The following is a 25,520-nucleotide window of genomic DNA, read 5'->3' on the forward strand; positions in this document are numbered from 1 at the left end:
TGTGACCCCCAAAATATACGCTCAGCCTCTAGCGGCTGGGCACGCCGTGCAGTCGTTCACTCAGCAGGTGTTTCAATTTAAGCGTAGCCTTTGTGCAAGGATCTGGGCATGTGTTGAATAAAAGATTCACTCTGACCTTGGGTAATTTATGTATTATTTATATATGTAATATATATGTGTGTATACATATGTATATATGTGTGTAATTTACATGTGTATTATTTATATGTAGTGAGCAAGGCGGACCTGGCTTCATCAGGTCTCTTTCTAAGTGTAATGTGTTAACAATTACAAAGTCTTTTCCTGCACTCCGTGGGTTTTCATGGTTTAGTGGATGAAAATTCCTATTTTCACTGATGGTTTGCCTATGGATCCCGTTCTGAAATGTTTGCTTGGCAGCCCAATACTTAAGACTGCCCACACGTATTAAAAAACATATGACTGTTCAGAGGGAAATGATTTGGTGATTTATATCCCCTGGACCCTTATTAGACTGAGTTCAAAGACCATTGATTCAACAAACTTTCGTTGAGCTCCTAATATTCATTGAGCACAGAGAGAGAGAGAAAAGTCAGGTTGTTAGTGGCAGTGTACTGTAGGTCCCATAGCATTGTGTTATAGAAGGGACAAGTACAAAAAGGAGAGGTAACAAATAGCCTGGGATGGAAAACATGATCTGGGATGGAAAACATGATCTTTGAACAGCATCATAAAGGATTAGTAGAAAATGGGTGAATGAATAATCAAATTATCACACAACCCAAGTTAATGGCATTTGAATTGAGACTGTACTGTGGCTGACTTTGGGACAAATTATCCTCAGGAACAAGAAATGATTGCATAACCGTAGTAATGAAAAGTGTTTTCTTCTTTTGACTCTAATTAAGCTTTCATTTAATTGTTTTCTTCTGTTGACTCAAATTTGTTTAATTCTTACAGTTTTTATTCTGGTAAATAAAAACATGATAAATAATCAAATTTTTTATTTGTCATTGACAGTTAATATAAATTAAGTAAAATATTAATTCAGTTGTGCACTATTATCAAAAGTTTTCCAAATTTCCCATAAAATGACCACGTCTAAATATATAGCCTAATGGTCAAAACAAGTTCAACAAAAGATTATTTACAAATATGAGAAGACTGTGGTCCTATAACTCTTTTCTCCACCAAAGTGAACATGTAAATTGTTAGTCCAAGAAAATCACAAACTCTATTAGAAGAATGTACTCCAAACAAGTGATGGAACAGTACCAGTTTCTCAGCCTTCCTTTGGCAGCACTACTTTTGATAAACATTCTCCAAATAAATTGTAGATTTCTAGCAAATACAGTAGACATTTTAATCTTGTCAAGATAATGTAAGGAAATGCCCTGAAAGATTTTTAAATTGACTATAATTACCAATATCAGTCCTTAAGATAATTTTGCTGAATAAATAATTGGAGGGTTTTTGTTTGTTTGTTTGTTTTTGTTTGTCTGGGTTTTTTTTTCTACCACATAGGTTGATTGATGCTTAACATAGTGCCTTTCCCGTCTTACTTGAACTCAGGTGGTCACCCTCAATTCTTCTATTGCTGGATATTACTAACATATTTAGCTGTTGTGTGAGTGTGTGTGTGGTTTTTTTAAAAACCCTTTTCTAGTCCCTTCATTGTCTTTGCATGCATTATCTTCCAGGATTCTTCTCTTTTTTGGACATCTTCCCTGCCACCCATGTGCTTCTTGGTGGGTAGTTATCAGCATATACAGAGTTCATTTTCCATTGTATCAAAGACTGAATGACACAGGTCTGCTCCGTCTCTGATCATTTACCTGCATGGGGGTCCAGTTTAATACTGTTCCTTTGTGGCTATTTTGAATACTCCCAGCTGCATAAATACGCAAGAACACACACAAAGATATACTCAGGGATAATCACTAAATAGCCTTTCCCTTCTGGTTTTCTAAGAGAAACCAAGGTACAAAAAGGAGGCCTCCATGGATCTAGGGTCAGTGACTGAAGCCAGGTGGCTTATCTTCTCAAGCTGCTTCTTTCACTACCCTCTTGCTGATTTGAGAAACAGCAGGAAAATGAATGACAGTTTAAATTTGATTTTTATTTTTGCCTTTCCCCAAATTTCTGCCATCCTGTAAACTCCAACAACTTCTTAGAAAAGGAAGCTCTTCTGTGGCCTAGGCATGTGAAAGTGTTTTAGCAGCAGTGGCTTTAGGTTGTCAGAGATAAAGCCATGCCACAATCCAGATTCAGTGAAGAGTTTCCTGAAAGAATCCAGATGTTGGTGCCATGATGGTTTTCTTAAGAGGTGAGGGACAAACCCTGCTCTTGAGCCAAGCCACTGTGACTCCTGGAGTTTAGCTAAAGCTAAAGGATGGCCCCCTTGAAGGTTGTTTGGTTGGGTGGAACTACACTGTGGACAAAGAGGATAGAAACTAATCCAAAGTGCCAGAAATTAACCCCTGCCATAGCTTAGGTTCTCCTAGGTAGTAGGCTTCAGAAGGAAAATATGAGCTTGGAGGTCATATGAAGGTCTACTTATCCTATATTATCTCTCGTAACTCTGGCAGTAACAGGAGCAAAATAAATCTGGACAAATGCAAGGCGTTTAGATGAATCTGGCAGTGTACACTGGGCTTGTATCAGACATCAAGCAGGCAAGGCTGGAAGGTTTGCTTTCTTTGTGCTCAAGGTTTTGGCCATCCTGAAGGAGAATCATTTTGGCAGGGAGTACTTAGTAGTCTACTGCAGGCTTCTCTTGGGTCCAACTGCCATCACCTGTCAATCCACAGAGATGCCCAGCAGGTCACAGCTGACATCCCACAGCCGCCTTGCTACTGTCTCATTACGAGCCTGCGCAGAGACCCATGCCACATGGCAGTCACTGGAAAGGAAAAAGAAAGGCTTAAAGCACAGGGTTAAGAATGGAGTCTGCTCTCTGCCTGGGATAAGGAACACAACAGAAAAACAACCCAGGGATGACATGTGCTCTGGGCGCTTCACAGGACCAATGTTTGTCCTATCTCTGCATCCTCCAATGTTTACCTCAGAGAAAATGTAATTACCATTTTAGAGCTCACTAGACCACACCAGATCAGAATGCTTTGTTTGATATATAATGTGTATCATTTAGTCTTTTTTTTTTTTTTTTTTTTTTAGAAATTTCATGTAATGTCTGAAACATTTATATTAACATATTTCCATACAAATACAAATATAAGATTTTTAGAAATTTCATGTAATGTCTGAAACATTTATATTAACATATTTCCATACAAATACAAATATAAGATTTTTAGAAATTTCATGTAATGTCTGAAACATTTATATTAACATATTTCCATACAAATAACCCAATGAAAGTTTAGTATTAGTTGTTTTGTTTGTTTTTTTATACTGCAGGTTCTTATTAGGCATCAATTTTATACACATCAGTGTATACATGTCAATCCCAATCGCCCAATTCAGCACACCACCATCCCCACCTCACCGCAGTTTTCCCCCCTTGGTGTCCATATGTCCATTCTCTACATCTGTGTCTCAACTTCTGCCCTGCAAACTGGCTCATCTGTACCATTTTTCTAGGTTCCACATACATGCATTAATATACGATATTTGTTTTTCTCTTTCTGACTTACTTCACTCTGTATGACAGTCTCTAGATCCATCCACGTCTCAACAAATGACTCAATTTCGTTCCTTTTTATGGCTGAGTAATATTCCATTGTATATATGTACCACAACTTCTTTATCCATTCGTCTGTTGATGGGCATTTAGGTTGCTTCCATGACCTGGCTATTGTAAATAGTGCTGCAATGAACATTCGGGTGCATGTGTCTTTTTGAATTACGGTTTTCTCTGGGTATATGCCCAGTAGTGGGATTGCTGGGTCATATGGTAATTCTATTTTTAGTTTTTTAAGGAACCTCCATATTGTTCTCCATAGTGGCTGTATCAATTTACATTCCCACCAACAGTGCAAGAGGGTTCCCTTTTCTCCACACCCTCTCCAGCATTTGTTGTTTGTAGATTTTCTGATGATGCCCATTCTAACAGGAGTGAGGTGATACCTCATTGTAGTTTTGATTTGCATTTCTCTAATAATTAGTGATGTTGAGCATCTTTTCATGTGCTTCGTGGCCGTCTGTATGTCTTCTTTGGAGAAATGTCTATTTAGGTCTTCTGCCCATTTTTGGATTGGGGTGTTTGTTTCTTTGATATTGAGCTGAATGAGCTGTTTATATATTTTGGAGATTAATCCTTTGTCCGTTGATTCATTTGCAAATATTTTCTCCCATTCTGAGGGTTGTCTTTTTGTCTTGTTTATGGTTTCCTTTGCTGTGCAAAAGCTTTGACGTTTCATTAGGTCCCACTTGTTTATTTTTGTTTTTATTTCTATTACTCTAGGAGGTGGATCAAAAAAGATCTTGCTATGATTTATGTCAAAGAGTGTTCTTCCTATGTTTTCCTCTAAGAGTTTTATAGTGTCCAGTCTTATATTTAGGTCTCTAATCCATTTTGAGTTTATTTTTGTGTATGGTGTTAGGGAGTATTCTAATTTCATTCTTTCACATGTAGCTGTCCAGTTTTCCCAGCACCACTTATTGAAGAGACAGTCTTTTCTCCACTGTATATCTTTGCCTCCTTTGTCATAGATTAGTTGACCATAGGTGCGTGGGTTAATCTCTGGGCTTTCTATCTTGTTCCATTGATCTATGTTTCTGTTTTTGTGCCAGTACCATATTGTCTTGATTACTGTAGCTTTGTAGTATAGTCTGAAGTCAGGGAGTCTGATTCCTCCAGCTCCATTTTTTTGCCTCAAGACTGCTTTGGCTATTCGGGGTCTTTTGTGTCTCCATACAAATTTTAAGATGATTTGTTCTAGCTCCGTAAAAAATGCCATTGGTAATTTGATAGGGATTGCATTGAATCTGTAGATTGCTTTGGGTAGTATACTCATTTTCACAATGTTGATTCTTCCAATCCAAGAACATGGTATATCTCTCCATCTGTTGGTATCATCTTTAATTTCTTTCATCAGTGTCTTATAGTTTTCTGCATACAGGTCTTTTGTCTCCCTAGGTAGGTTTATTCCTAGGTATTTTATTCTTTTTGTTGCAATGGTAAATGGGAGTGTTTCCATAATTTCTCTTTCAGATTTTTCATCATTAGTGTATAGGAATGCAAGAGATTTCTGTGCATTAATTTTGTATCCTGCAACTTTACCATATTCATTAATTAGCTCTAGCAGTTTTCTGGTGGCAGTTTTAGGATTCTCTATGTATAGTATCATGTCATCCGCAAACAGTGACAGTTTTACTTGTTCCTTTCCAATTTGTATTCCTTTTATTTCTTTTTCTTCTCTGATTGCCGTGGCTAGGACTTCCAGAACTATGTTGAATAATAGTGGTGAGAGTGGACATCCTTGTCTCGTTCCTGAGCTTAGAGGAAATGCTTTCAGTTTTTCACCATTGAGAATGATGTTTGCTGTGGGTTTGTCATATATGGCCTTTATTATGTTGAGGTAGGTTCCCTCTATGCCCACTTTCTGGAGAGTTTTTATCAGAAATGGGTGTTGAATTTTGTCAAAAGCTTTTTCTGCATCTATTGAGATGATCATATGGTTTTTATTCTTCAATTTGTTAATATGGTGTATCACATTGATTGATTTGCGTATATTGAAGAATCCTTGCATCCCTGGGATAAATCCCACTTGATCGTGGTGTATGATCCTTTTAATGTGTTGTTGGATTCTGTTTGCTAGTATTTTGTTGAGGACTTTTGCATCTATATTCATCAGTGATATTGGTCTGTAATTTTCTTTTTTTGTAGTGTCTTTGTCTGGTTTTGGTATCAGGGTGATGGTGGCCTCATAGAATGAGTTTGGGAGTGTTCCTTCCTCTGCAATTTTTTGGAAGAGTTTGAGAAGGATGGGTGTTAGCTCTTCTCTAAATGTTTGATAGAATTCACCTGTGAAGCCATCTGGTCCTGGACTTTTGTTTGTTGGAAGATTTTTAATCACAGTTTCAATTTCATTACTTGTGATTGGTCTGTTCATATTTTCTATTTCTTCCTGGTTCAGTCTTGGAAGGTTATACCTTTCTAAGAATTTGTCCATTTCTTCCAGGTTGTCCATTTTATTGGCATAAAGTTGCTTGTAGTAGTCTCTTAGGATGCTTTGTATTTCTGCGGTGTCTGTTGTAACTTCTCCTTTTTCATTTCTGATTTTATTGATTTGAGTCCTCTCCCTCTTTTTCTTGATGAGTCTGGCTAATGGCTTATCAATTTTGTTTATCTTCTCAAAGAACCAACTTTTAGTTTTATTGATCTTTGCTATTGTTTTCTTTGTTTCTATTTCATTTATTTCTGCTCTGATCTTTATGATTTCTTTCCTTCTGCTAACTTTGGGTTTTGTTTGTTCTTCTTTCTCTAGTTTCTTTAGGTGTAAGGTTAGATTGTTTACTTGAGATTTTTCTTGTTTCTTTAGGTAGGCTTGTATAGCTATAAACTTCCCTCTTAGAACCGCTTTTGCTGCATCCCATAGGTTTTGGGTCGTTGTGTTTTCATTGTCATTTGTCTCTAGGTATTTTTTTATTTCCTCTTTGATTTCTTCAGTGATCTCTTGGTTATTTAGTAACGTATTGTTTAGCCTCCATGTGTTTGTCTTTTTTCCGTTTTTTTCCCTGTAATTCATTTCTAATCTCATAGCGTTGTGGTCAGAAAAGATGCTTGATATGATTTCAATTTTCTTAAATTTACTGAGGCTTGATTTGTGACCCAAGATGTGATCTATCCTGGAGAATGTTCTGTGCACACTTGAGAAGAACGTGTAATCTGCTGTTTTGGGATGGAATGTCCTATATATATCAATTAAATCTATCTGGTCTATTGTGTCATTTAAAGCTTCTGTTTCCTTATTTATTTTCATTTTGGATGATCTGTCCATTGGTGTAAGTGGAGTGTTAAAGTCCCCCACTATTATTGTGTTACTGTCGATTTCCTCTTTTATAGCTGTTAGCAGTTGCCTTATGTATTGAGGTGCTCCTATGTTGGGTGCATATATATTTATAATTGTTATATCTTCTTCATGGATTGATCCCTGGATCATTATGTAGTGTCCTTCATTGTCTCTTTTAACATTCTTTATTTTAAAGTCTATTTTATCTGATATGAGTATTGCTACTCCAGCTTTCTTTTGATTTCCATTTGCATGGAATATCTTTTTCCATCCCCTCACTTTCAGTCTGTATGTGTCCCTAGGTCTAAAGTGGGTCTCTTGTAGACAGCATATATATGGGTCTTGTTTTTGTATCCATTCAGCCAGTCTATGTCTATTGGTTGGGGCATTTAATCCATTCACGTTTAAGGTAATTATCGATATGTATGTTCCTATGACCATTTTCTTAATTGTTTTGGGTTTGTTTTTGTAGGTCCTTTTCTTCTCTTGTGTTTCCTTTAGAGAAGTTCCTTTAGCATTTGTTGTAGAGCTGGTTTGGTGGTGCTGAATTCTCTTAGCTTTTGCTTGTCTGTAAAGCTTTTGATTTCTCCATCAAATCTAAATGAGATCCTTGCTGGGTAGAGTAATCTTGGTTGTAGGTTCTTCCCTTTCATCACTTTAAGTATATCATGCCACTCCCTTCTGGCTTGCAGAGTTTCTGCTGAGAAATCAGCTGTTAACCTTATGGGAGTTCCCTTGTATGTTATTTGTCGTTTTTCCCTTGCTGCTTTCAATAATTTTTCTTTGTCTTTAATTTTTGCCACTTTTATTACTATGTGTCTCGGCGTGTTTCTCCTTGGGTTTATTCTGTATGGGACTCTCTGCGCTTCCTGGACTTGGGTGGCTATTTCCTTTCCCATGTTAGGGAAGTTTTCGACTATAATCTCTTCCAATATTTTCTCTGGTCCTTTCTCTCTCTCTTCTCCTTCTGGGACCCCTATAATGCGAATGTTGTTGCGTTTAATGTTGTCCCAGAGGTCTCTTAGGCTGTCTTCATTTCTTTTCATTCTTTTTTCTTTAGTCTGTTCCGCAGCAGTGAATTCCACCATTCTGTCTTCCAGGTCACTTATCCGTTCTTCTGCCTCAGTTATTCTGCTATTGATTCCTTCTACTGTATTTTTCATTTCAGTTATTGTATTGGTCATCTCTGTTTGTTTGTTCTTTAATTCTTCTAGGTCTTTGTTAATCATTTCTTGCATCTTCTCAATCTTTGCCTCCATTCTTATTCCGAGGTCCTGGATCATCTTCACTATCATTATTCTGAATTCTTTTTCTGGAAGGTTGCCTATCTCCACTTCATTTAGTTGTTTTTCTGGGGTTTTTTCTTGTTCCTTCATCTGGTACATAGCCCTCTGCCTTTTCATCTTCTCTATCTTTCTGTAACTGTGGTTTTTGGTCCACAGGCTGCAGGATTGTAGTTTTTCTTGCTTCTGCTGTCTGCCCTCTGGTGGTTGAGGCTATCTAAGAGGCTTGATGGGAGGCTCTGGTGGTGGGTAGAGCTCTCATTTAGTCTTTATATTCCCCTTTGTGTATACATATATATATATATATATATATATATATATATATATATATTTAACTATAATATCAGTGCCTGCCTGACTCCTGTGTATGTCCATCTTATTCAAACATGTCTTTAAGGTCCACTCTATAGCACCTTGTACAGTGTCATGTAGCTGAGATACTGCTATTTACATTGGTCATAGATGCTTGGAGTGGTTAAAAAAAAACCGTCTTCCTTCTGATCTGCCTGCAGTTATAACTGTTTTTAAACTCAAAGAACAAGCCTTATAAGTGTAGTACTTCTGTTTAAGGGAACTCACCAATACCACCAGCAAAACCTGCCATTTCTGAGTGAAAAGACTATCACTGATGACCAAGAGGGTCTGGATGACTCTCTGGAAATGACTTGGCCTCTGTAGGCCTCTATAGCCTCCAATGCACTAAAGCCTTAAATTCTTTATAAGTTTATGGTGAACAGCAAATGATACAAAGGACATGAAAACGCCCTGTAAGCTAAGACATGCTGTAAAAATTATTCAAATACAAAATTCAAATATTACATACAATAAGAGCTACTGAAGTATGGTTATGACATCAGCATGGTCATGATGCTGATATTTCCAGTGGGACTTTGGTAAGTATTAATCAGTATAGGTAAAAGATTGACCAATTTCAAAACTTACTATAAAGCTACTGTAATCAAGATAGTGTTATACTGGCATAGGGATACACATGTAAATGAACGGAATAGAATTAAAAGTGCAGAAGTAAACCCTCACATTTACAGTCAATTGATTTTTGGTAATACTACTGTTATAGACTGATTCATGTCCCCCCAAATCCATAGGTTGAAGCTCTAACCCACGTGTGACTATAATGAAGATAGGGTCTTGTTTTGTTTTTGTTTTTTTAATTTTTATTTATTTATTTATTTATGGCTGTGTTGGGTCTTCGTTTCTGTGCGAGGGCTTTCTCTAGTTGTGGCAAGTGGGGGCCACTCTTCATCGCGGTGCGCGGGCCTCTCACTATCGTGGCCTCTCCCGTTGCGGAGCACAGGCTCCAGACGCGCAGGCTCAGTAATTGTGGCTCACGGGCCTCGTTGCTCTGCGGCATGTGGGATCTTCCCAGACCAGGGCTCGAACCCGTGTCCCCTGCATTGGCAGGCAGATTCTCAACCACTGCGCCACCAGGGAAGCCCAAGATAGGGTCTTTAAGGAGGTAATTAAGGTTAAATGAGGTCATAAGGGTGAGGCCTTAATCCGATAGAACTAGTGTCCTTATTAAGAAGAGAAGCAGACACCAAGAATATATGCACACAGAGGAAAGGCCATGTGAGGACATAGCAAGAAGGTAACCATCTGCAACGCAGAAGAGAGGCCTCACCAGAGACTAGCCCTGCCAGCATCTTGATCTTGAACTTCCAGCCTCCAGAACTGTGATAAAATAAATTGTCATTTAAGCCATCTAGTTTGTGGTATTCTGTTATGGCAGCCCGAGATGGACTAATACAGCTATCATGACAATTCAGCAAAGAGAAAATAATCTTTTCAACAAACGGTTCTGGGACAATTGGATATCCAAATGCAAAAGAATGAAGTTGGAAACCCTACCTCATACCATATACAAAAATTAACAAAAATGGATCATAGGGAATTCCCTGGCAGTCCAGTGGTTAGGATTCTGCTCTCACTGCCAGGGGCCCAGGTTTGATCCCTGGTCAGGGAACTAAGATCCCACACGCTGTGTGGCATACCCAAAAAACAAAAAAACAAAAAACAGTAGAGAGGGCAGACAGCAGAAGCAAGAAGAACTACAATTCTGCAGCCTGTGGAAGAAAAACCACATTCACAGAAAGATAGGCAGAGGACTTTGTACCAGATGAAGGAACAAGATAAAACCCCAGAAAAACAACTAAATGAAGTGGAGATAGGCAACCTTCCAGAAAAAGAATTCAGAATAATGATAGTGAAGATGATCCAGGACCTCGGAAAAAGAATGGAGGCAGGGCTTCCCTGGTGGCCCAGTGGTTAAGAATCTGCCTGCCAATGCAGGGGACACGCGTTCGAGCCCTGGTCCAGGAAGATCCCACATGCTGTGGAGCAATGAAGCCCGTGCGCCACAACTACTGAGCCTGCGCTCTAGAGCCCGTGAGCCACAAATACTGAGCCTGCTCGCCTAGAGCCTGTGCTCCGCAACAAGAGAAGCCACCGCAATGAGAAGCCCACAAACCGCAACGAAGTGTAGCCCCTGCTCGCCGCAACTAAAGAAAGCCCGCACACAGCAACAAAGTCCCAACACAGCCAAAAATAAACAATAAAAAAAAAAAAGCTGCTCATCATCACTAATTATTAGAGAAATACAAATCAAAACTGCAATGAGGTATCACCCACCTCACACCAGTTACAATGGGCATCATCAGAAAATCTACAAACAACAAATGCTGGAGGGGGTGTGGAGAAAAGGGAACCCTCTTGTGCTCTTGGTGGGAATGTAAATTGATACAGCCACTATGGAGAACAGTATGGAGGTTCCTTAAAAAACTAAAAATAGAATTACCATATGACCCAGCAATCCCACTAGTGGGCATATACCCAGAGAAAACCATAATTCAAAAAGACACATGCACCCCAATGTTCACTGCAGCGCTATTTACAATAGCCAGGTCATGGATGCAACCTAAATGCCCATCGACAGACGAATGGATAAAGATGTGGTACCTATATACAATGGAATATTACTCAGCCATAAAAAGGAACGAAATTGAGTCATTTGTTGAGACGTGGATGGATCTAGAGATTGTCATACAGAGTGAAGTAAGTCAGAAAGAGAAAAACAAATATCATATATTATTGCATGTATGTGGAACCTAGAAAAATGGTACAGATGAACCGGTTTGCAGGGCAGAAAAAGAGACACAGATGTAGAGAACAACGTATGGACACCAAGGGGGGAAAGTGGCGGGGGTGGGGGTGGGGGCAGGGGTGGGGGTGTGATGACTTGGGAGATTGGGATTGACATGTATACTCTGATGTGTATAAAATGGATAACTAATAAGAACCTGCTGTATAACAGGGAGATCAGCTCAGTGCTTTGTGACCACCTAGAGGGGTGGGATAGGGAGAGTGGGAGGGAGGGAGACGCAAGAGGGAAGAGATATGGGGATATATGTGTATGTATAGCTGATTCACTTTGTTATAAAGCAGAAACTAACACACCATTGTAAAGCAATTATACTCCAATAAAGATGTTAAAAAAAAAAGAACCTGCTGTATAAAAAATAAGTAAAATAAAATTCAAAAAGAAAAACAAAAGGATCATAGTCCTGAACTTAATGTTAAAACTATAAAACTGTTGGAAGAACACAGTAATAAATCTTTGTGACCTGGGGCTAGGCAATAGTTTCTTAGATAAGACACCAAAAGCACAAGTGATAAAAGAAAAAATAGATAAATGAGACTTCATCAAAATTAAAAACTTCTGTTCTTCAAAGGACACCATGAAGAAAACTGAAAAGACAAACCAACAAACCAACAGAATGGGAGAAAATATTTGCAAATCATATACCTGATAAAGGACTCATATTTAGATTATATAAAGAACTGTTACAACTAAACAACAAAAAGACAATCCAATTTAAAAATGGGCAAAGGATTTGAATAGACATTTCTCCAACAAAGATAATAGAAACGGGGAATAAGCACATGAAAAGATGTTCAACATCATTAGCAGGAAAATGCAAATGAGAACCACAATGAGATACTACTCTATACATACTCAGATAGCTAATATCAAAGGACAGACAGACAATAACAAGTGTTAACAAGGATGTGGAGAAATTGGAACCCTCATATACTGCTTGTGGCAATGTAAAATGGTGCAGCCACTTTGGAAAACAGTCTGATAGTTTCTCAACAGCTAAAGTAGAGTTAAAATATGACCCATATTCCAGTGAGATTACATTTCTGGGTTTATACCCAAGAGAACTATCCATACAAAATGTGTACATGAATGTTCAAAGCAGCATTATCTTAATAACCCAAAAATGGGAAAAAATCCAAATGCCCATCAACTGATGAATGGACAAAAGAAGATGGTGTATCCATAAAATAAGATATTTGGCAATAAAAAAGAATGAAGTATTGATACACCCTCTAGCATGGATGAACCTTTAACATGTAATGCTAAGTGAAAGAAGCCAGTCACAAAAGGCCATATATTATATAATTCCAACTGTATAGGCAAATCTATAAAGACAAAAAGTTGTAGTAGTTTCAGGCAGAAAAGAACAACCAGTGCAAAGGTCCTAAAGCTTCAATCAAGACAGACTTCTATGTTCATGTCTTGCTAGCGGTCTACATGGCTGCTGTTGGATCTTCAAAATGCTTAAAATTAAGAATCCATTGTACTGGAAAGGCTCTTCAAAAGTCAATTCAATAATTATGGATTTGAAGCTGACTCTAAGCCATTCAGTCAAAACCAAGATAAAGGGTTATTTCATTTTTTAAAATCTCCAGGGAAGAAGAATCCAGTCACTGTTGGAAAATCATTCCAGTGGACAAAACTAAATAATCTATCTTCTTGCACTTCAGACCTGCATTTCCAACTATCCGCTACACAGTTCTACTCACATATCTTATGGATAACACACTCAACATGTACAGAGCCGGGTTTATTACGTAGTGGGCAATTGTTACTCTTTGGTTGAACACCCACCCCACATTTTTTTGGCAATAGAAACCTGATTTCTTTCTATGGAATTACCTCTTCCTCTTGGATATAGTTTGAAGATCCCATTAATCAAATGCCTGCCTGTCCTCCTGTAGCCAAGCTAGTGGGGGTGAGAGAATGGAGGCGATGATCGGGGCAGGAAGGAGACCCAATGCTTCCTCCCTGGAGAGTGGATGGTGGGCAATACAACAGACTGAAGACAGCTGGCATTCACTCACTCCAGCAGCAGGGTCCTGGCCAGCTGACTGGCCATTCTGACAGTTCGAAGCCTGACTCTTCAGTCTTCCCTTCGAACCTAGGAGTATCCCCATATTTTAATAAATTCTCTTCTTGCTTATGTTAGCCAGCGTCCATTTCCACTGGTTTGGAATCAAAGAACCCTAAGTTATACACATTATTTATCTACATCTTCTGTCTCAGTTAATGTCACAATTAATCTCCTAATAACTCAGGCTTGAACCCAGGTCACCAAATCCTCCTCTACCCCCTCACTTGTTGGTCATCAAGTGGTAAAAATTCTGCCTCTTCAGGGTCTCTCACTTAAACCATTCTCCTCATTCTGGCTGTCATTACCCTACATCAGAAACTCATTCTCTCTCATTTGGGGTACTTCATTCATTCATCAAACGGAGTTACTAAGGATATTTTTCTAAACCACAGACCAGACTGTGGCTCTCTCTACTGAAACAATTTCTGTGGCTCCTCTCTAAGCCTGGCATTATAGGCCTTTCATGATCTGACTGTCTACCTTTCATTCCAATCTGAATTTATTTACAGCCCTTTCTCCAAAATTTTGGATTATTTCCACAAAATCTTGAAGGTGGAGGTGAAACCGTGTTAAAATTTTGATCTTATGTGATATCTGGAATTTGCTTCAAAATAATATGGAATGAGAAAAATATGGGAAGGGGTAGTGGATGGGGATGGGGCAGGATTGGCCATGGGTTAATGGTTGTTGAGGCTGATTATGGGTATATGGGGATTCAACATGCTATTTTGTCTACTCCTGTGTACATTCAAAATTCCCTACAATACAAAGTTTAAAAAGTCTTCACTTATTCAAGAAGGGAGTCCATTGATACTATTTTAGTCCTGAAGGTAATGGAGAAATACAGATTCAAATTCTTTTTAATGTGAAAAAATAGAACTAGGAGCCCAAAAAGGAACAAAGAAAACTAGACTGACATAAAAAAATGTAGGAAGAAAAGAAACAACCAGAAAGCATAATCATCCATATAAAAGATGGCATGAATAAAATCAAACCTAGCAGTTACCACAAAAAAATGTGAATGGGTCAAATTCCCCTATTAAAAGATAAAACAGCATCATTAGCAGCATCATTAACTACCCTCATCCCTAGAGTCAAGAGACAAAAGCCATATTGGACAATGTACTTTTTTAAAAAGGTAAGGTATACATACAGACAATGGAATATTACTCAGCCATAAAAAAGAATGAAATAATGCCATCTGCAGCAACATGGATGGACCTAGAGATTATCATACTAGGTGAAGTAAGTCAGACAGAGAAAGACAAATATCATATGCCATCAATCATGTGTGGAATCTAATTGTTAAAAATAACACAAATGAACTTATTTACAAAACAGAAACAGACTTACAGATATCGAAAACAAACTTATGGTTACCAAAGGGGAAACATGGTGCGGAGGGATGAATCAGGAGCCTGGGATTAATATACACACACTACTATATCTAAGATAGATAACCAACAAGGACCTACTGTATAGCACAGGGAACTCTACTCAATATTCTATGATAACCTATATGAGAAAAGAATATGAAAAAGAATGAATATATGTATATGTATAACTGAATCACTTTGCTGTACACCTGAAACTAACACGACATTGTAAATCAACTATAGTCCAATATAAAATGAAAATTTAAATAAATAAACACCCCTCCCCCCCCAAATAAATAAAAAGGGTACGGTACACCAGACAAATCCAAATTATTTCCTGTGGGCAATAAAATTCCATCTTCAAAAACAGATACATTCATACCTGAAATGGTTCCCATTTAGAACTTCAAGACCTTCTGTTAAGGCACAGTACAGGCTGGTCTGGGCTCCCTGCTGAGGGGTCTTGATGAAGAAGGAGAAAAGCCACCAAATCCATCTCATAAGGTATGAGTGCCGAACCAATTCAGAGTTGACTGTGCCAGGGTGTACAGAGTACGTTGTAACGCCAGAGCCTGATGTGGGGATGCCATATAGAGAGGAGAAGACAGGACTTGATGTTGCCAAGTGGCCAAAGAGAGCAGAAGACATGAATAAACATTTGCCCCATGTGGACTCCTTTCCCATGATGCTATCGCAAGCACTCCTCACAGTAATTTATACCTTCATTTCACAGATTACAATTAAGGCTCAGAGAGGTTATTAACTGCTAGGAAGCAGCAGAGCCAGGACCTCTCAGAAGCACTTGACATTGTTGACCACTCTCATCCTAAAGCTGCCTTTTCATTGGCTTTCATGATCCCATACCTCTTCTGGTTTTTTTAACCTTTCTGGGATGCATCCTCTTGTTTCCTGGACCGGTTCATCATCTTCTACCCAAACTTTAAATGTTAAGAGTTCTCATGGCTCACTAAATTCCCTCTCTGTAACTTTATAGCACTCATTTTTATCTATGGTCCAAGTGGCTCCTTTTAACACTTGGCTGACAATAAAAGGCAGTATAATGTGGTGGTTAAGGGTATGGACTTTGTAGTCAGACTGCCCAGTTTCAAATCCAAGCTTTACCACTCACTAGCTGTGTAACCTACCTGATGTTGTGACTTAGTTTCCTCATCTGTAAAATAGGGATAATTATAATACCTACACCTCACAGAGCTGTTCTCAGGATTAAATGAGTTCATGTGTAAAAGAGCTTAGAATACTGTCTGGTGCATGATAAGTGCTAAATGACACTTATGCATGTGCTATTTCAGGTCCCCAATTCTTTTCTAGAAACCCTGGGGTCAGAAATGTTTCCAATTTTTTAAATTTTATTTTATATATATAAAATGTCTATTACCTACTCTCCCTAGTACAGGTGAGGTTTTGCTGCCAAATGAGTTTTAGTATCAAGCTTAGGAAAAAACAGTTTTCAGGCCTTTGTGGATTTCACAATTACAGAAAAAGGACTGTGGACCTGTATTATTTTCCACTTGACATCTACTCTAGATGACCCATAGTAATGCAGACTCAGAGGTCCAAAACTGACTTCATGTATTTAAGGCCAAACCTGGTTCTTGCAGTGTTCCCTACACTTTCAACCAGGCAGGCATACAGGACCAGTCCTTAAGGATCCACCACCTCACCATGCATCTCCAATCAACAAGCCCTGTGATTTTCACATCCTAAATATCTCTCAGGAGTGTCTATTACCCTCCATCTCCACCACCCTAGTCCAAGCTACCCTCACTTCTTACCTCAACCACAGAAATCACCTGCTGCATCCACTCTTGCCCTCATTTTAAAAAAGGATTCCATTTTAACAGTTTTCCATTGTTCTTAGAATAAACACTAAAATCCTTACTGTGGCCTCTCTGGATTTCACCTTCACCTACCTTACCAGTCTCAGCTCAGACCTCTTGCTTTCTACATTCTAACTATGACTACCTTTTCTCAGTTTCTCAAGCAGAGACCAGACCTTCAGCCATTCTCTTCCTTCTGCCTGGAATGTTCCTCAGCCCCCTCAACTGCCTCACCCCACCCACACTGTAACCCATTTAATTTCTAATCATCCTGCAAGGGCTCAGCTTGCAACTCACTCCCTCAGAAAAGTCCTTCCTGTTCCTTCAGACTGAATAAGGTTCTCCCCACCACCGACCTGCCAATCCATTATAGGTCCTCGTAATTCCCCTTTATAGCATTTATCACAATTATAATTAAATAACAACAACAAAAAGGAAACTGTCTAGACGTTGTTCAGGAAATGAATAAACTAAAGCACATCTATACTATGAAACACAATGCAGCCAACAAAAGTAATGGGGTAAATCTCTATGTACTACATGGAAAGATCTCTTAGATACTGTGTTGGAATTTCACTTCCTTATGTATGATATATACATATGTAAATGCACAAGAAAGTAATTGGAACGGGGCACATCAAGTTGTTGACAGTGGTATCTTGAGGGGAGAAAAGCAGAAAGGGAAGAGAGGAGAATAACTATATACTTCCATCTTATTTGAACTTCATACAATGAGAATTATTCATGCATTACTAGACTGATTTTACATGTGACAGTTGTATAAATACTTGCTAATTATTTCTCTCTCCCATTGGATGTGAACCACTCCACCCTCAAACCCCTAATCCAGTGTGTAAAATAGCATGGACGCTGAATACGTGGCTGTTGAATGGCTGAATGAATGCCTCTTCCGTCATGCCCAGGTTTCTTTCATTGCATCATAGCTATTTCCCACCTAATCCTCATACCTATCAGGTTTTCTCACTCGTGTGGCCTCTGCTTTTATCTGATCCTCACAGCTGGGTCCATCTCTCCACTTCCAGGCCACCCTAGCTCCCTGACCAACGTTTGGATAGTTTTCACCATCCAGTTACCCTGATCTATCCCAAGCTGATAAAGGATGTTATGCCCTGGGCATAGACATAACTCTCCATCTCACAGCTGTCCATGTGGTTTGACGATCCTGTTCCAACGATGGGGCTAATGTGTCTGATACCTTCAGCCTGAATTCTGCCTGCCTTAATCCTAAGCAACTCTAATTGTCCACCCTGGATTTCCTGTTCTATTTATTGGAAATCCATAGTAGACCGTTCTAAGGATCTCTGTTTATTTGTGACTGGAGACTCCCCTCCTCAAGCATACATTTCCCTCTTATTTGACCCTTTGTTGTTAGGGAGACCCCCTCCATAGTCCCAGCACCTGTTTTATCCCAATGGTTGTAGCCAGCGCCAGTTCTGGTCCCTCCCTTCTATCTAGTTTCACTACAAGTCAAAAAACTTGATTTGCTCATGAGGCCTGAATTAATCATGACAATAACCCGTGAAGCAGTCCCATTTTACATATGAGGAAATAAGTCTTGAAAAGTTAAGCAACTTGCTGCAGGTCATGCAGCTAGTAACTGCCAAAGCCCAGCCTTCAGAATTTTCCCGTTACCTCCCAGTCACCTCCAACATTCAGTTGTGGGCTGTTCACTAAAACTATACCCAGGTAGAGCCATGGAAGCAGGTCCTGTCCAGAGGATGGGCTCCAGAAAACACTTCCTATTCCTGTGGCTTTTAGCTACTTCCCATTGACTCATGTCTCCACACTCATTTCTTTTAAGCCTACCTTTTAGCCTCCGGGCGAGTTCCTGGGTAAAGAGAATGTTGGCTAACTTGCTGTGACAGTAGGCCAGACCTGCATGGTAGAACTTCTCACCCTGCAGGTTATGGAAATGGATCCTTCCCAGGTGATGTGCTAAGGAAGACACATTCACTACCCTTGATGGGGCTGATTCCTTCAACTTCTCTAGCAACAGGTGGGTCAGGAGGAAGTGACCTTTGAGAAAAAGTAGAATTAACAGAGTTCAGGGCCAATGTGAGGGTGAAGGGAGTAGTGGTGAGCCGGGCTCAGCTATGGAAGGCAGAGCATTCAAGAATAAGGCTTTTTGGGCTTCCCTGGTGGCACAGTGGTTGGGAGTCCGCCTGCCAATGCAGGGGACACGGGTTCGAGCCCGGGTCCGGAAAGATCCCACATGCCGCAGAGCAGCTGGGCCCGTGAGCCACAATTACTGAGCCTGCGCGTCTGGAGCCTGTGCTCCGCGGCAAGAGAGGCCATGATAGTGAGAGGCCCGCGCACTGCGATGAAGAGTGGCCCCCACTTGCCACAACTGGAGAAAGCCCTCGCACAGAAACGAAGACCCAACACAGCCATAAATAAATAAATAAATAAAATTTAAAAGAATAAGGCTTTTTGCCTCATTAATTCATTATCAACTACAGAATAAGTTCAGTGACGGTTTGGGGAAATAGGAACAGCCAAAGACATGAGACATCTTTCTAAGAGGTAGGTCTGGATTATGTGCATATGAATATGAAGTCATGTCTTATTCCAACTTTGAATAACATCACTGTTTAAGAGCAGGTGGCCTCTACTTGATGCTGGCCACAAGCGTCGCTACAAAGAAAGCAACACAGCCCCCAATCCAATTAGGTTGTTCAAAAATATTCTAAGGTAAATTGAATCTGAAGCACAGATTAAAAAGTGGGAGGAACCTCAAGCGAGCCTGAGCTTTCAGGCAGGACCACACTATTTATTATACACTTATAGTCTATTATGGCCCAAAGGTCTAATCACACCACAAAGCAGGCTCCATATGACCCTAAGTTTTCCAAGGGGAACTTTAGTTTCCCTCTAGCTTTGTGATGAGACACAATTTCTTACCTAAGTGGTTGACTCCTATGTGCATCTCAAAGCCGTCGGCTGTCTTGGAGTAGGGACACATCATCACTCCTGCGTTGTTGATCAAAATGTGGAGATGCTTTTCCTCTGCAGGGAAGAGGGGATGGAGTGTGGAAGTGGCCAGCCACAGCTGTTACATCTTTGAAATCTGCCCCATACCCATGATTTGAAAATAAGGATGCATGGCTTCAATCTTTCCTCTATTTTCCTCTCATACTTATTTTGTATTGTTTTTTCATTTTAAGACTTTAGTTGAATCATACATACTCTTAATACAGGGCAAAATTCCACGTGACACTACCAAATGGCCTTTCCAATCTTTCCAATTCAGGAGCTACTTACTCAGTGCTTTTGGGAAGTGTTCTGTCTATCTCTCCCAACAGAAAGACTTCCCAAGCTGAATGGGAAATCCCAAAACAAGAGAAAAAGGATACTCTCTATGCCTCCCTGCTGCTCGGATTCAGGCCCACAAAGAAACACTGGTTTCACCTCTTTGTTTCATCTGCCAACTCTCTCTTATGATTTATTTCCTCATATGAGTTGTAATTTCTGACTAAAAGTATATATCAGTGGAAGTTGCTTCCCTTGGGAGGCCTAGATCCCTGGGTTATAAGCCTACAGAGTGCTCTTGGACTCAATTTTGATGTGATACTACTGGGTTTTACATTAATTTCTCAGCCCAAGTTTCTTGCACCAGCTGGTGGTGTGAATGAATTCCCTCCCACCCCATAAATGATGTCAGCTTGAAGTTCTAATTTCTTGCAGATGACCGTTTATCCATCCATGTTCTAAAGAGATGATAAGCTTCTTTGTCATGTCCCTGAACTGGTGGCCTGGGGTTTTTTTTAAGCTCCCTGTACCAAGGACCAGATGGCTTTTTGTGAATCCCAACCTTATGTGGAGCCTCAGATACAGACAGCAACCCAGCCCTCAACATCCTGAGGTCTCATCTCCTATCCCTATACGGATATTTGGACTCCAGACCTTAAAGCCCATATTGAGTTCTGGTACACGTATGAGATTTCTGGCTTTAGTTCTTATGCAGTGCTATGAATTTTTGAATTCATTTTTTGTTTCTTCCTCTTGAGTATTTCCCTTTGTTACTAATGAGTTCAGCTATGAATCAGAAGTTTTTGGCTATATTCTGTCTAGCATTTCTATGTGTCAGAGAGGGAGAGGAATCTTTTCTTTTTAGCTAAGTCTGCAATGTTGATTGCAAGACCCACAGCATAGTCTCCAGTTCCACACTTACCTGCTAAGAAGCCCTTAGCAAAGGCTCGAATAGATTTAGTATCAGCCAAGTCCAGTTTCCGCACCAACACCTGTTGGTTCCCTGTCATGATCTGGATCTCTCTGGCCACCAACTCCCCCTTTTGCACATCCCGGCAAGCTAAATATACACGGGCTCCTGTCAACCAACATATAAAAGAGACAAACTGTCGGCTCTGTTTTTGAGTGAGCATCAAAGACCTAATACTAATGTTAAATGTTATTTTCTATTGTATTTTTAAAAAAGGAATTACCCCTACTTCACACAGAGGTATCTGATGAACATATCAGGAAAGAAAAATAAATCAATAATATTCATTGTGTCCATTATATGTAGAACATTGTACTAGTATCAGACCAGAAAATCAGCGGGGCACTTGGAATGTTCTTGAATTCCAAGACTGGGAGGAAATAATGAGAATGGTCATCATTGCAAGGGATAAAATAGCAGTAGCAAGAAGAAGACCTAAATAGACATTTCTCCAAAGAAGATCTACAGATGGCCAATAGGCATGTGAAAAGATGTTTAACATCGCTAATTATTAGAGAAATGCAAATCAAAACTACAATGAGATATCATCTAACACCAGTCAGAATGGCCATCATTAAAAGTCTACAAATAACAAATGCTAGAGAGGGTGTGGAGAAAAAGGAACGCTCCTACACTGTTGGTGGGAATATAAGTTGGTGCAACCACTATAGAAAACAGTATGGAGGTTCTTCAGAAAACTAAAAATAGAATTACCATATAATCCAGCAATCTACTCCTGGGCATATATCTGGACAAAACTATAATTCAAAAAGATACATGTACCCCTATGTTCATAGCAGCACTATTCACAATAGCCAAAATATGAAACAGCCTAAATGTCCCTTGATAGATGAATGGATAAAGAAGATGTGGTACATATATACAATGGAATATTACTCAGCCATAAAAAAGAATGAAATAATGCCATTTGCAGCAACATGGATGCAACTAGAGATTATTACACTAAGTAAGTCAGAAAGAGAAAGACAAATACCATATGATATCACTTATACATGGAATCTAAAATATGACACAGATGAACCTATCTACAAAACAGAAACAGACTCACAGACATAGAGAACTAACTTGTGGTTCTCAAGGTGGGGGTGGTGGGGGATGGATGGACTGGGAGTTAGGGATTGGCAGATGCAAGCTATTACATATAGAATGGATGGACAACAAGGTCCTACTGTGTAGCACAGGGAGCTGTATTCAATATCCTATGATAAACCACAATGGAAAAGAATATATCAATAAAAGAATGTATATCTATGTATAACTGAACCACTTTGCTGTACAGCAGAAATTAACATTGTGAATCAACTATACTTCAATTAAAAAAAACCAACAGTGGCAGGAGGGAATTAGAAGCAGATGAACTTGCCTCTTTGAGCTAGCTCTTTGGCTGTCTCCTTCCCGATGCCTGTGTTGGCTCCAGTGACCACAGCGACCTTCTCAGGAAGCTGGACGGTTGATGTACACACCCCGCTGGACAGCATTTTCCTGCAGAGGAGAGCTCATCAGTTCTTCATTCTCTTTGTCTCAGCCAGAGATTCCTGCAACACCCCCGTGTCTACAGGCCCCAAGGCTGAGGGCTGTTTTGGTTCCTTCTAATGCTGTCTTTTTATAGATTAAAGGAAGGTTGGAGGAAAGAAAACAAAATTTTCTGCTCTTAAGATTTTCTTGCTCGGGCTTCCCTGGTGGCACAGTGGTTAAGAATCTGCTTGCCAATGCAGGGGACACGGGTTCGAGCCCTGGTCCAGGAAGATCCCACATGCCGCAGAGCAACTAAGCCCGTGCACCACAACTGCTGAGCCTGCGCTCTAGAGCCTGTAAGCCACAACTACTGAGCCTGTGTGCCACAACTAGTGAAGTCCGCGTGGCTAGAGCCCGTGTTCCGCAACAAGAGAAGCCACCGCAATGAGAAGCCCACGCGCCGCAACTAGAGAAAGCCCGTGAGCAGCAATGAAGACCCAACGCAGCCAAAAATAAAAATAAATAAATTCATTAAAAAAAAAAAGATTTTCTTGTTCAAATGTTTCTGCTCTTGCTTGAGGACAGAAGTGATTCTATTATAAGGGCAAACCTTAGCACTGTTCCCTGCAGTTACAAGAACTGATGAATATCTGTTTAGCCAGGCTCCTGGTGGAGCTCTTTCTTAGGCTTAGGAAATCACAAGACTCAGCCTAGAAAAAGAAGAACTGGTCCACTGATGTTAATCTGTCCATAACTGGCACTTTATGGCCTTGATAAAACAGCTTACCCAACACAAAGTTAAAATTATGAAAGCTTGTCATCCTGGACAAAACGAACAGAAACACACACACACTTAAAAATAAGACAAAGAGGGACTTCCCTGGTGGCGCAGTGGTTAAGAATCTGTCTGCCAGTGCAGGGGACACGGGTTCGAGCCCTGGTCCGGGAAGATCCCTCACGCCGCAGAGCAACTAAGCCCGTGCGCCACAACTACTGAGCCCGCATGCCACAACTACTGAAGCCTGCGTGCCTAGAGCCTGTGCTCCACAACAAGAGAAGCCACCTCAGTGAGAAGCCTGCGCTCAGCAACGAAGAGTAGCCCCTGCTCGCCACAACTAGAGAAAGCTTGCACACAGCAACGAAGACTCAACGCAGCCAAAAATAAATAAATACATTTAGAAAAAATAAATAAATAAGACAAAGAATAATGTAAATAAGTACAAAGGGGAGCTGAGATTCAAGTCCTGGTTTCACTAATTTGTGTCCTTCTTCCTTCATCTTGCTTCTCCAAAAGAATGAATGCACAAACAGGTATTAGTAGGCCTCGGATTGTTCTTTTCTCTGCAAATCTTGGGGGCTCAATTTAAAACAATTTGTTGACTGGGAGATGCATTTTTAAGAGCATTTCAACCTTTTTCATTGAACTTAGAATTGCAAAGTACACACTTCTAGCCACTCAAGTTCCTGCTTAGAACAAACAGGCCATGAAGGAAGCAAACTAACTCAAGGTGACCACCAACGGATATCTTCCTCCTCAGAACAAGCCTCCCTGCTCAGTTTCTCACATCCCTTCAGCTTTAGCTCCAGGAGCCACAACACATCAGGGCCTCTACCCAGCTCTTCTTTCTCCTTAACCAGCAGGAAGAAAAGAGACAATCAACTATGAAAGTCCAGCTCTGGTCGAGCCCCCACGACCTAGCTAGGTGGTTTGGAACATCACCCTTGGAGTGTAACCTTCCTTAGAAAAATCTTGCTGAGGTATGAGCACTATTTTCAGTTCAGGTTCAACTCTTCACTGAGATTCTACGTGGATAAGAGGATGTCGTGGCGGAAAGAGATAAAAAGCAGCGTTTCGGCCGAGTACCAACACCCATGTGTGCCGAGAGGTGGAAGGACTGCATGTGCAGAGGGGAGGAGAAATACAACTGGAGGAGGGGCTCGAGGGAGGTGGGGAGAAAGGGAGGAAGGGGTGACTGTGGTAAGAAACGGCAGACGATGATCTAGCGCGCCTTCCAGTTCCACTCAGACAGTGACCCCCTCCCCCTTCCCCCGCCCATCCAATCCCCACCGAGGGAAGGAGTGTGTGTCTTCAGTCACTGGTCCACCGTCACTACTGGTGATTTACTCAGCACCAATCAGCAGTGTGCAACTCGCTGCTGATTCTCCGGGGCACTCAGCCAGCCATTGGCTGATGTGTCACCTGGTCAAGAGACCACGACCCTCAACCTCTCCTCCCCACCCCCAAACCCCAGAGCAGGACTCGGACCACCTCCCACCCCCAACTCCTGCTGCGAAGGCAGGTAGAAGGCAGGAGAGTGTAATGAAACCCTTTCATTTCTCTCCTTTACTACATCTGTGCAGAGAAAAAGCAAATCTAACAGCAACAAGAGAGCAAGCAATGGAGCTCCAGATGTCACGATTCGCGTTGAGGAAACAAAGCAGGGTGCTCCGGACTGCAGCCCCTTCCCACGGTCTGGGGTCTCCTGGTATCGCCCTCCTCACCCAGGGCAGCTGGACCTCCTCCGACCAACCGAACTCCCCTACTTGGAGCCCCAACCGAACTCCCCTACTTGGAGCCCCGCGGGGAGTCTTCCTTTCCTTCTTTTGAAGAACAGAGCTTCGATGGGGATGAATGTTCCCCCCGAAGACTTCTCAAGAGAAGGCAATACATTTGCACAGACCTGATCTGGGGTGCAGCGATGTACAGGAGAAAGGGGAGGAGGAAGAGCAGGAGCAGGAGCAGGACCCCAATCATCTCGCGGGGAGGCAGGTGCGGCTGCCGGAGGTGAGCGAGATGCCCCAGCGGTGCTCGCCGGCTGTGGCCTCTCTTCCAAGACACGCCCTAGTAAAGTGCGACAGCCCGGGGAGTAAAGCCGTCTGGGAAATGTAGTCCAAAGCTTGGCATGTGAGCACGCTGTTCGCAGACGCTGAGAGAAGCTGAATTTTGCACCAGATACGCAACGGGTCCCCAACCAGCTAGGATCTAGGGCCTTTGGGATCATCGAACCAGCTCTCCCATGGCCCTTCTGGCCACCATGAAATCTCCCCAGTCCTCTCTGTGCCGGTGCCTAAGTCCAGACGCTGGTTCAGTTTTCC

General features: G+C 40.9%; 1 protein-coding gene across 1 annotated transcript; it reads right to left on the reverse strand.

The window, feature by feature from the left end:
- Positions 1–968: 968 nt before the first annotated feature.
- On the reverse strand, positions 969–25,259 carry RDH11 (retinol dehydrogenase 11). Its single transcript, XM_059914487.1, has 7 exons — positions 25,106–25,259; positions 22,333–22,451; positions 20,901–21,056; positions 19,631–19,735; positions 18,536–18,745; positions 15,253–15,442; positions 969–2,881 (listed from the first exon to the last, which is right to left on the reverse strand). The coding sequence occupies exons 1-7, from the start codon at positions 25,177–25,179 to the stop codon at positions 2,779–2,781; spliced, it is 957 nt and encodes a 318-aa protein (XP_059770470.1). The 5' UTR covers positions 25,180–25,259; the 3' UTR covers positions 969–2,778.
- Between the last annotated feature and the right edge of the window lie 261 nt (positions 25,260–25,520).

Source organism: Balaenoptera ricei, chromosome 2 (assembly GCF_028023285.1).
Source record: "Balaenoptera ricei isolate mBalRic1 chromosome 2, mBalRic1.hap2, whole genome shotgun sequence".
Classification (NCBI taxonomy): domain Eukaryota; kingdom Metazoa; phylum Chordata; class Mammalia; order Artiodactyla; family Balaenopteridae; genus Balaenoptera; species Balaenoptera ricei.